The 16021-nt window shown below is 31.9% G+C and overlaps 1 protein-coding gene across 1 annotated transcript in view; it reads right to left on the reverse strand.

The window, feature by feature from the left end:
* Positions 1–16021, reverse strand: part of LOC149422962 (acid sphingomyelinase-like phosphodiesterase 3b) — a 375129-nt gene that overhangs the window by 33506 nt on the left and 325602 nt on the right. Inside the window, exons 7-8 of the mRNA XM_089632399.1 lie at positions 1144–1339; positions 422–534 (exon numbers count right to left, since the gene is read on the reverse strand). Of these exons, the coding sequence (XP_089488525.1) occupies positions 422–534; positions 1144–1339 (309 nt within the window). The remainder of the gene's footprint in view (positions 1–421; positions 535–1143; positions 1340–16021) is intronic.

Genomic DNA, 16021 nt, shown 5'->3' on the forward strand with positions numbered 1-16021 from the left:
TCTTCGAGTGAAGTGTGTTCAAGATAAGAATAGCCACCAGCTACGTGGCATGCCAGATCCTGAGTGGCTGGTTTGGGGAAACCCTTTAACCTCTCCAACTGGTCTCGTGACCCATGGCATTGCGCCAAAGAAGGGATATGTTCACATGTCCGTCACTTCTGGATACATTGATCCCTAGATTCCTACTTAACCCTCACGTCTTTTACCATCCCATAAATTCTTCTTTTTCCTTTTTCCCCTTTTCATCGAAAACCAAATTTTAAGCAATTTCACAATTTTTTGATTGATGCTGTTTTGTAATAATATATTCTTCACCATAAAGAATGACATAATGAATCAAACGAATGACGGAATGAAACATAAAACGTCGTAAGCCATGTAGTTACTGTGGATTACGAAGAAAACGATCAGATTTTTTTACCTGTCCTCTATCGGAGTCAAACTTGTAGAGTCGAAGACCAGGGTTATTGGGTCCACCGTTCGTTCGACGAGGAGTCACGGAGGGCGCCAGCATCGCCCAAGATACGGGTTTTCCTGAAATAAAGTTATTTTTAGTTTTATCCTATTTGGAAATTTTTCTTAGTCTTTTAAATATCTCCTTTAGTACTTTCGAAATATTCTTGACACTGGGTTAATTACCACGGACCAATGATTAAAACTAAAATAAAATAGACTTTCTTTACTTAGTACGGAACACTTCAATGTTTTGTTCTTTACCAATCCTTTAGGGGGTGTTGGAAGATTATCATATTACTTTTGTACATACTTTTTAACACTAAAAATGAGTTAATTATTATTTAATGAGGTCTTTTACTATAACTTGTGTAATTTGAACAATTTTTGCTTCTCCAAACTCGAACGAATTCAATTGGTCGCGAAAACGACTTCTTTCAATTCTGAGAGCTTCGTTAGTTCACCTTCGTTTACTAATAAGCCAGTTTTTTTTTATAAAAACTATTCTAAAGTTTGTGTATATTGATAGTTGATCAAAGCTTATCTGACACTCAGGAGACTGTGCTAACTGGCCATAGATAACGGATTTAGTAATTTCTGGGTTTTCTTTATGGTAGGTTTTAATCAATCAACCTTGCTTGATACCTTGGAGGCACATTAGGTAACTACAATAGAATTCTTAACACCTACCGGCTTCATTGTACATGATCCGGAAAGAGTCCGAGTGCAAGTGGCCGAAGAACTGTCCCGCGATGATGGGGCTGTATTTGCGCACCAGCTTCAGGTAGCGGTGGTTGCTCTCCTCGGACATTGCGGCGTGCGGGGGCGGGGGCGCGCCGCCCTGGCGCTCGTCGGCGCCGGGAGGCACGTGACCTACTATGTACACCTGAAACAGGAAGAAAAAAATCCCGTTAACGATTTTCTTAATAATGAAAGTAGCTATATTAGTCTATATACATTAAAAAAATCTGTACACTTAATCTGCCAGGTAAATTTGTAAAAAAATTAAACAAAACAAACTCACATTTCAAATATGAGAGTATTTATTAAATATTATTTAGCAAATATTTATTTTGCGATGAACCTTCACAATATCCTTCCCCCTGACATAAAGCGAATAGAAAATTTGAATGATACAAATCAAGAATAAAAATCTGGATGAAAGAGATTAATGAGAAAACTCCGAAAAAAACATTAAAAACGACGTAAAAAACTAATAAAATAGAAATTAATAAGAGAAATTAATAAGGAGAATTCCTCAGCACAGGTCACCCTAGTGAGGAAGACTAAGAAATACAATTTACTTGTACGTATATATTTGTATATTTATTTATTTATTTATACATTTTAGGAAAAGTTGACAGCAAATCTCTAATTATACAATGATACAATAATAATATAGTTAATTATGCCAATTATGAACTTTCCACTGATGAATAGTTAATGGTAAGGTGTACAATGTCATAGAGATGTTCTCTTAAATTAATTTCTTGTTTAGTCAGAAAATATTAAAATAAAGAATGGTGGCGGGGGAGGAGGGGGAAATATAGGATAAGGATTAAGGACGGGAATATATAGGAATTGAACTTCTAGTTTGAGTTTTGTTGATTATTGAGTTTTTGTTTTATGTCGCGTAAAGTCAAGTTAAAAATGTTAATATTGTTAAAATAATTTATGTTAAATGAATGTGTGGATCTGTAGATAAATGACTTTTGTTTGAAATTGGTCTTACAATGACGGAGATTAAAAATAAGCGTCTGTCTGCTGTTGCGATTGGGAACATAGTATAATATAATATATTATTATTAAATATAATATTTTGCATGTAGAATGTTTAAATAGTAGCTATAGTAAAAAATAAAATAAAAAAAACAGAATAACCGTTTTTTTAATACTGAAAATAAAATAATTGTAATTTGTTAAATACTTTATTGCTTGTCTAACATAATGTATAGTGTTATCAGTTCCATTTTTTAAAATTAAAGTTCATTAAGCTTAGTAGAATGTAGGTATGTAGGGATGTAGGAATTCAGAGATGTAGGGATTTGGGGATGTAGGGGTGTAGTGATGCAGGGATGTAGGGATGTAGGAATTCAGAGATGTAGGGATTTGGGGATGTAGGGGTGTAGTGATGCAGGGATGTAGGGATGTAGGGATATAGGGATGTAGGGTGTAGTGGTGTAGGGCTGTAGGGATGTAGTGATGTAGGAATGTAGAGGTGTAGGGATGTAGGGAGGTAGGGATGTAGGCGTGTGACATTAATCAGTATAATATTTTATATAAATTAATACAACTGGGGAATGTAAGAGATTTGTGAAAGAAGATTCCAGTGTAAAAGTGTATAATGCGGTGTTGGTGTTGTGATTGAAACGTATTGCAGGTGTAAGGGTTCACAGAGTTATTTGCGTTTTTTTAAAGTATGGAGCTAGCTGACTTTCGGCTTTTAGGATAACATGGAGAAGGTTGAAGGTTTTGGGAGCTACATAGGTAGGTGAATTGTCTTTGTGCTGATGTAGTACGAAGTTTAGGTATGTAGTGTAAGTGTAAGTATTGTAGTGCAAGTTGGTTATATTTTTGGTGATGTGATTGTGTTGTCAGAATGTTTTTAATTGTATTTGTACAAAAAATGTGTTAGCGTAATTTTTAAACAGAGTTAACGTATATTTCATATACTATACTCGATAAAGAGTCGAAATGAAAACTATCTTATCGGTTGCATGTGAGTATTACTATTTTTGTGCTTTTTGGAGAGAATCAATAATAATTTGAGTTGTCGCCTCAAATTACGATGCCGTATGTCAATATTTTTATTTTTCTTTATTATATTATCTATTTTATTAGAAATTAATTTAAGTAACTAGCTACTAATTCAACAACAATTTGTACTAAGGGATTGACACGTTCACACACGATTTCACAACACTTATTTTGCTAATCTAAAAAAAAAATTCCACAACAGAGTTGTTAAAATGACATCGACATGAATGTATAAAAGCAAGCATATTTGAATTCGAATTGTGTATTAGCTTGTCACAGGCGGGCCGATATTTTTTTCTGTGATGGCCAAAATGTAGGTACAAAAATAGTCGTTTTTTCCTCCACAAATGAATCGGGCTCTGATGATTTTGGTGACACGGTGTGTAAAAAAAATCCCTATCGTGTTTGCAATGCGAAAAGCGCATTTCACGGAAAAATTCTCCCATTGTTTACGGTGTCATTCGAGCCACGTACAACGTGTCAGTGTTGCGAATATAACATACAATCTGTGAAACGAAATGATAAAATGGTGAGACCCTCGGGTTCTGAGAACAATGGACGGGACGTAAAGAATTCTCCACAATTCGTGTGTTAAATCATCTCACGAATAACAAGATAGTAAAGCTGAGTGACGACCATAAAATTCTCTACGAGGAAATAGTTGAATTTATGATTGAACAAGGTATTTACGTTTTATAATCAACTTAACCTCTAATTTTTCCTTATTTTTGTGTGTGACCTATGAACTTATCTATGCAAGATGAGAAAGGAAGAAAAAGGCTATTGCGCAAATAAAATTCGTAGATAAAATTATATATTATAGATAATATTCTTTCATATTGGAGATTTGTGCGGAAGATAAAAACAGTGTGCGGTATCTTGGGCGCCACACAACCGCACACATTAGAGGAAACATTTCTTATAATATATCCCAAAGAGAACATTTTGCTAAATATACCTGAATGTTTGATAGTATCGTCTCTCATCCATCTACACGGAGAAAACTTACTGACATGAAATAAAAGTGAGTTTTTGAGAATCTGGTCAAATTATTTTTCTGTTAAAAACGGGACTACAGGACTTTGAATTTTACTGACAAATGAATTAAAAGAATTCCTAAAAAAGTTTCAGTTAATAGTGAATGTTTTATGAGGACGACAGAACACGTATTCAAACAGATATTTATATACTGATATAGTCGCATTCCGTCATGACATTTATTAGGAAAAGACTAATAACTAATAATTTAATAGGAGATTAGCAAGCTATCACTTTTTTAACACGTTATTTTTTTCCGTGTACCCTGAGTGGCGAGCATTCGATTCTGCAGCAGAAATCGTTTGCAATTAAAGGTTGCTTGCTTTTCCTACAAGATAAACGTATAATATAATATTTATAGAGAGAAGATTTTTAGATAGATACCTGAGCACAATTCTAACTGAGTGAAAAGCTTACAATTCTTGGCCAGAAAACAGTGAAGGGATTTGATAGTGGAAAGTTCTTACGAACAAGGAAGTTTCTAATGTAGATAATATAAGTTTGTTTTTCTCTTATTACCCAATGCCGCAACGATAACTCTACGAATTTTGCTTTGACCTTCATCATACACAGAAGAAAAATACATAAATTATTGAATTTTTATTCCATCATCAATTTTCACTATTACTGTCACAATCTGTATAAGTATATAGATTTATATGAATCCTAGAAAATGACACGTTTTTAAAAAAGTAAAATGAAAATTTTGTGAGAAAATTTTATTTAAAATGTTTTTACATAGGCAAAAAAAACACGGATTATTTTTAGTCCTGCCAAATTAATAAAGAATAGGTACAGAAAAAGTTTACAGATTTGCAAATGGCCACGCTTTATTTTTGTAACGAACGCGCTTAGACAAATAGTGTAAGTACGCTTTGTGAAAAATTGTTTCATGTGAAAAGCTTCCTATAAAAAAGGTGTTTTGATCTTTCAGTGATTATTATTTTTTGCAACACTTTCTTCAAACTTTGTTCCTAATCTAATCCGATGTACCTAATTAGTATATACTTTATTGTAAAACGGTCAATTTGTTAAATGTGTGCCCTAACGATAAGGTTTTATACTAAAACTGTTTTTTGAGTTTAACAGAAAAGAAGTACCTACAAATAAATAGTTAAAAAAATACAAACAATATTATTAAAACAGCCGCAGGAAAGAATGGCTGTTGTAATTATCAATTTTAATAAAAAAAATCATAAAAAGACGACCAAAAGTCTTCTATTTTGTGCAGTATGATAATTTAAGCAATTGGGAATGTTAAACACACCTCTGGAAAAGCGCAATAAAGAAACAAAAAGATATTTTTTAATTCTCTCCTTTCTGTTCTGCAGTTTACGGAATGCGAATGCTTTGGCTTACGGGCGGTAGAAAATTCCAAAAATTCTTAGTAATAACGAGCAAGTGCTATTCTTATTCTGTATGGACTAAGGACAAAAATGGATGTTAAAATGTTATCGTATTGTATTCGTTTCATTTGCATTCAGTCTAGATTTTTCCTTCCTTGTATTAGGATTGGTACCAGATACCAATAATGTTGTACTGCTAGTCTTCCTTATAACTTTTTTGAGAATACAACATTCAGATCTCCATCATTTAAATTTCTTCCCTTCATTCACTTTATCAAAGACATTGCCTTTTGTTATCCATGTTTTAAAATATGTTAAATACTACTCATTGAAAAACTCGAGTATCTTCGATCGAACTATTTCTACATAATATCAATAAATGAGTTATTAGTAAATCGGAGGTGAGGTTTGAATACACATTACAATAAATTATTCTAACGGGCCAATCATTTCCTATCTCATTACTTAGAAACCTTTCAAAATGGTTTTCCAAAAGACATTTCTAGTATAATATAACATTACATAATATGTATGAACATCAATAATTATGAGCATTGTTATGTATATGCTCGACCACAATCTTCTTTTTAAAATACAAAATTAATATAACCAGGAGCTTTTGAAATTTTTGATATTTAGTACTACTATCTGATACTATTTATTATCCATCCGATACTATTTAATACTACTATCTGATACTATTTAGTATCAATCAGATACTATTTAGTATCAATCAGATACTATTTAGTTCTACTATCTGATACTATTTAGTATCTATCCCGTACGTAAAGTCGATTGAAAGGTACGGAACAGAACCGACAACATTGTTTTTCTAAAACAGAAAACAGAATGCAATCTTAATGACCCCAAAGCAGAATGAAAAAGGGAATGCTTGGGCTCATAATATCTCAAAGTTTGGTATAAAATTGAATATATTACCGAATATTACTAAAAAGGTGATATATATTAAAAACCTACTATTTTTTTGTAACCGAATCAAACAAAACGGTGACAAAACAAAACAAAGATTTGATACATTTTTTTTAGTTATCATTACTTTCCATCAGTTTTCTTCAATGTTCTGTTTTGTGACTGTTCTGTCCTGTAATGGAACCCATTTTTAGTTATTTTGAAGTAAGCATGAGCTCAAACTAACGTTAGGAATAAGTTGGACTCAAGCTTTATCCGCGTATGTTGAACCCCTTTCTGCACAAGTACTCTTATTCCTACCATCCTCATCCAGCGGGAACGTTTATTAGCCCAGACAGAGTTGCACGTATCCGCATGACGTGGTTAAACTTGCAGATTGCTTGCACAATAAAGGCCATAAGCCAGCGAATGTTCCGCAAACTTTATTACACTCTCCGCTCGCCGTTCTCCACTAGTCTCCCTTCTGGAAAAATAAACACCAAATAGTCGGGCTGATGTAATATTTCGAATGTGGTTAATTGAAACAAATTGAGTAACTTTGTTCATGAGGGAATTAAGTACTAACTACGTTTTATTACTGTAAGTACTGACAGTTTGTTGCGTTTGGTAAAACTAAATAATGGCTATTTAAAGAAATTACTAAGGACGGAGTTGTATCAAGGAATTTGAAGAATTCATCAAATTTTGAAGTTAATATTCAAGTTCTGTTATTATTTCAGTTCTGATAAGTAACTGGCTCGTAATGATATGGTAAAATAACTTGAAAACAACTTTCACGGAACTTGAAAGTTAATATTGATATTTGATAACCTATTCAAATTCGAAAATCTTCTACTACCACCACACTAAGCGTAAAATGTTACTTGTATTGTGATGGAGAAGCCAGCCGAGGAATTGAACGGACGACGCCAGGGTGGGACCCAAACGCGATGCCAACTAAGCCACTGACCGGTCAATTTCACATGAAAATACATTGTAGATCTGTTGCAAATATTCTAATAGACTGAATTTTAGTTTGTACACTGAGTGTTAAAAATCGATTGAACTATACTTATTACTATAAACATCGATTGAACTATACTTAATACTATAAACATCGATTGAACTATACTCATTACTATAAACATCGATTGAACTATACTTATTACTATGAACATCGATTGAATTATACTTATTACTATAAACATCGATTGAACTATACTTATTACTACGCTCTTGTTATTGTGATTTTCTGACAGTATTATTACTTATTATGTAATTAATATTCATTAGTTTTTTATCTCCATCTTCTTAAAAACATTTATAAAAAAAAATAATTAACAAAAAAAAATATTTAAATGTTCATCGAAATATGTTTTGGAAGTACTTAATTTTGTAAGTACATTATTAAAAACAAAAATACAACCGTCCAATGCTGAAATTTCAACGAATAATATCTTTGAGCTATGCGGTGACATTTTTTTGACATGCTTTAGAATTGATCCTGAAATCTTTAAACAAAAGCTTTTAACAAAATGCTTGGACTCGAATATATTGCATTATAAATGTTTTTGGTGTATTGATTCTATAGCGACTATGTGTAACCTGATAAAAATATCCATTTTGTTTTTTCTTTTATTTTGTTTTTTAGCTTCATTTCGCTTTAATTACATTTACTTGACTCCGAGTTGTCTCACAGGCTCTTTATAAAAAACTCCGGTGTCAACAAAACAATCTTTCGTACTATCTAGATTCTTACACGCCCGTTCAATGTTAGTACGGTAAAGCCGACCTTGAGCCTGGTTTAAGACCGTTTAACCAAATAAAAGCCATTGTAATAAGTTAAACTTTTCACTGTTCTGACTTTACGCGCCGCGTAATATTTACACATAATATTTTTTAGAAATGCTGTATAAAAAAGAGTATTAAGTTGTTCATTTGGTTCCATGTTTACTTCACCTTTAAATGACTAATTTCATTTGTTTTATTAATTGTACTAAATTTATTTAAGACTGTAAAAACTAAATTCAAATATATTTTTAATACATACTTTCAAACTTTATAAGGCATGCAACATCTTAAGCATTTTTTTCGTACAATTATTTATATTACCAAATGTCGTCTCCAATGATTTCGAAAGAGTCGTAAAAATGTATGACGCTTTCAAAAATATGTGTTAATAAGAAATGTGGTTGGAAACAACAAGATTTTATTCGTTTGACATGCAATAACAAACTTTGAACCTAGTTTGCATTATAATGATCATTTTTCAAATAGTTATACCGTGGCATATTTCCACGTGTTGTTTACAAAGCGAAATTTCTTCCTCGCCCATACCACGCCTTGTTTATTGGGAAACTTTTTTCACGAAAATGCTTTCGATCGGGTAAGGAAATTTCTATATTATGAGATACAGCATTTATGTGTGACGATAATTTTTCTACCCCATTGCTTCAAATAAACCATTTAAACAAAATACACACTATCTACATATAAACGACATATGCGTGTCTATTTACAGCACTTACTAATAGGTTCGAAATCATCTATCCTTTTGACGGCCGGCATAGTCCAGTGGTAACGCATTGGACTGCCATTCCGAAGGTCGCGGGTTCGAACCCGGCGTGCGCAAATAAATTTTATTTGATTAATTTGTGTTATTTCACAATTAATTAATTAAAATAATATATAGTATATTTGCGGCACGTTCCAGAGTGGAAGATACTACCAGTATCGCCCTGGTGTAAGACCACCATTCAGAATTGAAACGTTGCTCCAAATGGCTTTAGCCGTGTTTAGTGACTAGATCTGAATAGCCAGGTACTTCCTCACCTTCCTCTTTCCCTTCCCTACTTACCTTCAGCCTCACAACATCCCCCAATTGGCGATGCCATAGTCTCACTGGCTCCAGACGGGAGCAGTTGGGACTCTTGTGAGGTATTCACTATAAAAAAAAATTTAAAAAAAGTAATCCAAAAGTTTTCAGTAAAAAAATCTCTCGTAGGAATACTTAAATATGTTTTACTAGAGCGCCTGGAAATAGATTCATTATTGAGGGATGAAGAAATAACTTACATTTAATAAATCTACATCTTTGACTTACCATGAAATAATGCACGGAGAAAACTTCTTGGTGTAATTTTTATTTTTTTTTATTTATTAAAAATCTCATCAAGTTATTCGTATTCGTGTTAAAAACGAGATTGTAGGCTATTAACGTATGATTGAAAGGTATCAAAAAAATAAGTAAAATATCAATTTTTTTGTGTGTTCATAAAAGTCCTCACATTTTACAATGGATGTTTTATTAGTACGAAAAACGTTTCCTTTCCCCTAATATTGGCTGCACAATAGTCACTACCAGCAAACAGTGGATAGATTTATGCGATTATTGAGAACAAAATACTATGCGTTCTTTTGTAGGAAAATCTTTTACAATGGTTTAACAATTCAACAGAATTAAATCACCCACTTTAAGTCTAGAAAACCTACGAAAACTTGTCTTAAGATCAACACGTTGTGACGTATATTTACAGTTTTTAGATTTTTACTTTTCACCTACTCTCACCTGGGTACTGCTATTGATCCCATTGGCTGTAGGGTAAGTTTCACGTTGATGCGGTAGTATTTTTATGGACCTCTTAGTTTTGATTTACGTAGCGTGCCCGTTGTTTATGTCGTGATAACTGCTCGTACCTGGGACCCGCCACTGGTTATGTGAATTTTCAAGAAAATTTATGATATCACTCCACTGCACTCAAAGTTTATTGAATAATAGTTTGCATGAGCTGAACGCTGCATCAAACCTGGTTGGTTTTGATGTACACATTAATCATACCTTGTAAAATAGTAAAAAATATTTTCGCTTTATAACAATTATTTTATCAAAATATATGTAAATACCTATTGGCCATGAACTTGGGATTTCATGTCTAGTTTGTTTGAAATATTATTTTAAATTACCTGGATTATTAATTGATCTGTATTCCCAAGAGATAAACTTAGCAAGGAATCAGTATGCATTACTATTTTTAACTTTCCACAAATACACATCATACTATAGATATTACAAAAGTCACGTTTTAGTATTATTAATGGTAAATTCGTTGAAGAAGGTAGATTATCTCCTACAGCGTTTGCTTACCTATTATATATGTATAATAACTTTTGTGTTTTAGTGTATTAGATTTTGTTGTTTTTTATAGTTTAAAGGGCAAATTATTATGTCTGAGACATAAAGTTTGATAACATATATATACCATGGTATCATTGTGATATCTGTATTATAACTGTTGTGTTTTAGTGTATCTGATTTTGTTGTATTTTATAGAAGAGCAAATTACTATTTCTGAAAGTTAAAAGTGTGATACCATATACATATATACACTATGGTATCATTGTGATATCTGAATTATAACTGTTGTGTTTGAGTGTATTAGATTTTGCTGTATTTTATAGATTAAATGGCAAATTATTATTTCTGATAGTTAAAATTTTGTAACCATATAAATAATGGTATCATTGTGATATCTGCAGTTTAATTTTTTGTGTGAGTGTATTATTTTGTTGTATTTTATAGATTAAAAAGCAAAATATTATTTCTGATAGTTAAAAGTTTGATACCATATATACTTTTGTGGAGTTGAGTGTATTCCATAAAATATGTGTATTCGTATTCATTTGAATGTTATTTGTTTATGTTTACCCTAATTTGTTTTGAATTATACATATATATATATTTTTTTTTTATTTATTTAAATTTACATAAGAACATTTTTTAAATAAAAGTGTTTTCCTTTACAAGAGTCAAAAACTCGTGTGTAAAGGGAAAAAAATTAAAAAAACTTAACATACATATGAAAATAGAAGAAAAAAAAATCATGAAAACACAAAAAGTGAAGATATTTTTTATAATAATATATAAAGTAATATAGTGAGATGTCATCGTCATTCTAATTCGCTAAATTATTTAAGGTAGTGAAGTTTATTTTATTTTTAAATTTATTATAGTCCGGTTCTAACCTTATCTCTGTCGTTAGTTGATTAAACCACACCACTCCAGTGTACGTGTAATAGTGTTGTGCAAAACTGGTGTGCATTAATGGAGTGCATAAGCGACCCATTGTATTTTGCCTATTGCTCTCAACACGAACCATGGCATGATGTGACTTCTTATACAGATCTTTGTGGATTTGAAGCAGCGTATTTTTGTGTATGTATTTTTTAGTGGTGGGACTTGAAAGTCTTCAAAAAGTTGTGAGGTTGGATAATCTGATGGTTTTTTTTATTAAAATTTTTATTAACAACCTTTGAGTGATTTCCAGCGGTAAAAGTGATATGTGTTTGAATTAAACATAATTATTTCAGTAGATTTGTATAAAAGATTTTACTGATTTGTGTATTAACACAATCATGGGAGTAATCTGAAGTAACGAAGGTCACCCCAGAAATATTATTATTTAAGTAAATACATGGTTTGCATAAGTATTATATTAAATCTTGAGAACCCTTGTCGACAATATAAATACACTTTTTTTCACACATTGAATTTTTATCATTATTGAAAAACAATGAATTTGATCGAAAGAACGCTTACAAAATTGCAATGTTAATATATTTAAATATTTGAATATTGTAAGACGAATTATATTAAATTATGTCATTTATTTTATTCACAGCTAGAGAATCTAACACCTTAACGGCTTGGAGTAAAATCGTTAAGGCTAAATCGTTTCACATCTCCGAATAACCGGGCTTAACTGTGCGCATCCACGAGAAAATAATTATCTCCTAGCTTAGGCTTATCCACCTTTGAATGCGGGAATGAAATGAACTTACCAAATGTTTCGTGCGCTCTATTAATGCTGGTGTTTTCTATTAAAATTAAACAAATTGTTTCTGCAGCAGAAATTTATTTGAATGGAGGGATTCTACACGAAGAAAATAATAAATTTCGTCGGTTTCAAAAAATACCGAATAGTATTAAAAATAATTTCTAACTCCTGTGAAATATTGGCAATATCAACAACTCTTATTGCAAGGGGCATCAGTGTAGTATATTGCAAGGGGCATCAGTGTAGTATATTGCAAGGGGCAACAGTGAAGTAAATTGACGTTGACATTTCTTTAAATGGCTGCAAGTTGAATTTATTTAGTACTTGGTGGCGGTGTTTAGTGTTTTCTAATTAATATTTTTTTCAATATTGATTTAAAATATATATGCAAATGTTTCTAAAAGTATGTTATGTGTGTTTTGTATACAAATGTAATAATAACAAACACTAAAAATACTAGATGTTGTTTTAAAAAATGGCAAAAAACTGGTTAGTTATAATTGTGGAAAAAGAAATAAATTAGTAATAAATAAATAATTACAAAATTAATAAATACCATATAATATTATTTAGTCCTCATTAAAGCTTACATAAATAGAACTTCTGATAAAAATTGTAAAATTTATTTATTAAATATTTTATTTTTCTTCTAAATCATCAAAGACAGAGTAAAAGCAGCTTTAATGGTGTTTTATGTACGATCAAAAGTATCAGTAATGTCGTAAGCTGGTTACCTATTTTTTTTAGATTTCTATAAATTATTAAAGTAAAATAAATAATACATTTCACATAAAATCCATTAAAATGTATGAAAGAAACCAAAGCGCACAATTTATGTTGCTAGGACGCCTCTTGGCAACACTAGTAAAATGTCAAAAGTTTGAGGTATTATTAAGATTGTAGGGTATGTGGCATTTTGGTCAAAACTGAGTTGAAGTCACAATATAATCCTCTTTTTTTGTCGGGCTTAATTGCTAATTGAGCACCCTAATAGTACAATATATTACTAATAATTGTTATTTAATACAAAATCATCAAAATATTTTGATGACTTAAGAAAGCTGGATAAAAATCACAAAAATATTTTGGTGACTTTTGAAAGTGGGATAATAATGGGATAAACACCATATAAATATTTTGGTGACTTTTGAAAGTGAGATAATAATGGGATAAACACCATATAAATATTTTGGTGACTTCTTGCCAGACAAAAGTCGTTACATGATTTTTGCAAAAAATTGACTATGCGCCGTTTTAATGATTTTTTAAAAAGTGAAAGTGGAGAAAAGGAAAGAGGTGACGGACGTATGAATCTATCTCTCCCACTGCAGTTTGAGGCGATGGGCCTGATTCCGGCTGGAGAGGTAAAAGGATCTCCCTCAATCACACTCTCCCAATCCGGCCCGCCACCGGAAGTGAGTAGACGCATTCCATAATGATAATACTCACCCCATGAACCCGGGCACCCCTACTAAAAAGCCATACGTGGCGAACCATTTGGGGCGACATATGGCAGATGTGTTGTTTATTTAACAAATGACTACCGGTGTGGCGGTCCCATACCCGCCTCCCGAATTAAATATTATTTATTTCAATAAAACAAAAAGTTTCCCAGATGAAAGCCGTTCTAATATATAAGAAAATGTAAGTTTGAATATATAACTGGTAGCTCAAACCTTAAAAGCAATTACCTTAGAATCAAAATATTGTTAGTTAATGACTTCTATCAGTAAGTCGACTTTTTATTTTACTAAATACAAGCCCTTGCACATGAGTAAAATTGCAATTCTAATTATTATTAATAATAACTCATTGTTCGCGGTATTATTACATTTTGTGGATCATCCAGTAAACATATAGCAGTGAGACTGATATGTATGTATTTTTTTAATTTACGAAATTATTTTGAGAATAGAGTCAATTTTATATGTACGAAGCCCCCCAGTCAAGACGACACAAAAATTGGATAAATTAGTTCTATTTTAATTCGATATATACCACATTTCTTAGGAATTCCGCATAGTGTCGTAGATGTAATATATTTTGCGTACGCTTACAATACACTTCTATCTGCTTATCTATTCAGTGGTGCAAACGATAACGTTTGAGAAGAACTAAAATGAATTTTAAGATTCAACTATTCTTCTTTCGTCTAGAAAGTGTCAAATAGCTTAAGTTATTTAAAATTTATTCAAGTTATTCACTGAAGTCAAATTTGCTTTGAATTTAAGTGTAATTTCCGAAATTTTAAAATATTCTGTGAATAATTCAGACAAGCGATAGAGCACCCATAAAATAATGTTTTTCGAAGACGATTATTTTTACTGTCATTTTTTACAATTTTATCTGATTTGTTGAGAATTCAGACTATTCCGCGATTTATCACCGTAGTTTTGAAATAAAAAAATGAATGAAATCAAGAGGTGAAGAGTGGTAGATACTCGCACTTTCCTATTGACAAGATCCGAATTCAAGTTTGGCGAGCTAGTTATTTCCAAACCTTCTTCTTCCTCGTCTCCTTCGTCTCCCCACAATCGCAGCCTCGCAACATACCCCAAATGGAGATGCCACAGTCCCACTATCACCAGAAGGTTGAGAACTTGTGCGGCATTAGCAATTAAAAAGTAAAAAGCTCATTATTATCCGGTAATTTAACGATATTTAATATTGTGTTGAATAGTTTTTAAAGTTGAAATCCATGAAAGTAGTGTTTAGTCATTTAAGTAGAAAATAATGTTTATAAATCTAAAGAAAACGTGAGAGAGAGCAAGACACAGAAAATAAAAAGTTAACGGTTTCAACAGGTCAATTAATTGGGGATAATATTTTATGAATTATTGACAAAATGGCCGAGTATTGGAGAATTGTTAGAGACGTTGTCCCGGTGGGACAGAGATACTGGGTTTGATTCCCATTTGCAACCATTGTCTTTTTATCACGTGTGTCTAGTTCTGTTTCATGTTTATTTTGATTCAAAAGTAGTTTTATCTTTTGCTTCAATGATCAAATTTAAAAATAGTTTAAACTATGTTATTACTCGCCTAACCTGCTAATATAACGCACAGTAAAACTTATCACAAAAATGCTGTACAGGTATTTTTATTTATTTATGAAGTCAAGTGTTGATATTAAAAACGATCTGCTGAAAAACTTCTTGCATCAGCAGCGGGTAGATTCGTATAATACCATATAGGTACGCATAATTTTTTTTTTATAGATTACTTTTTAGATTTAGATTATAATTAGATTATTTTTTTAATGAAAATAAAGCAGAGGGTGAGCATTTTGACTACGGAGTTGTGTCGATATTAATGAAACAAGGGTCCGGTAGTCTCTTGCAAGAGCCAAGTAGTGAGGTAGTTCTTCGGTTCGGCCTCTGAGGGGGCGGTGGTGGTCTGGAAACACGACATTTAGATTTATAGTCACCCGTTTCACTTTAAGACAAACGGCGGGTATCAGATTCTAGCTACAGGTATTTGGCACGTGAACATCGATAAGTTTCTCAAACATTTTGACGACCATACATATAATTTTGGTGTATTTGGTCAGATTAATTTTTTGCGTGTTAATCTTTGTTGTTCAAAATATTTTTTTTTATTGAGTCTACTTTTCTTGAATCTATTCATGCTGTTTTGCAGCCAAAGCCCAAACCATTGTGGGAACTACTTGCGAACATTAAATTTT

This window comes from Hesperophylax consimilis, chromosome 6 (genome assembly GCF_061612785.1).
Source record: "Hesperophylax consimilis isolate HC1 chromosome 6, BYU_Hcon_1.0, whole genome shotgun sequence".
Lineage (NCBI taxonomy): Eukaryota > Metazoa > Arthropoda > Insecta > Trichoptera > Limnephilidae > Hesperophylax > Hesperophylax consimilis.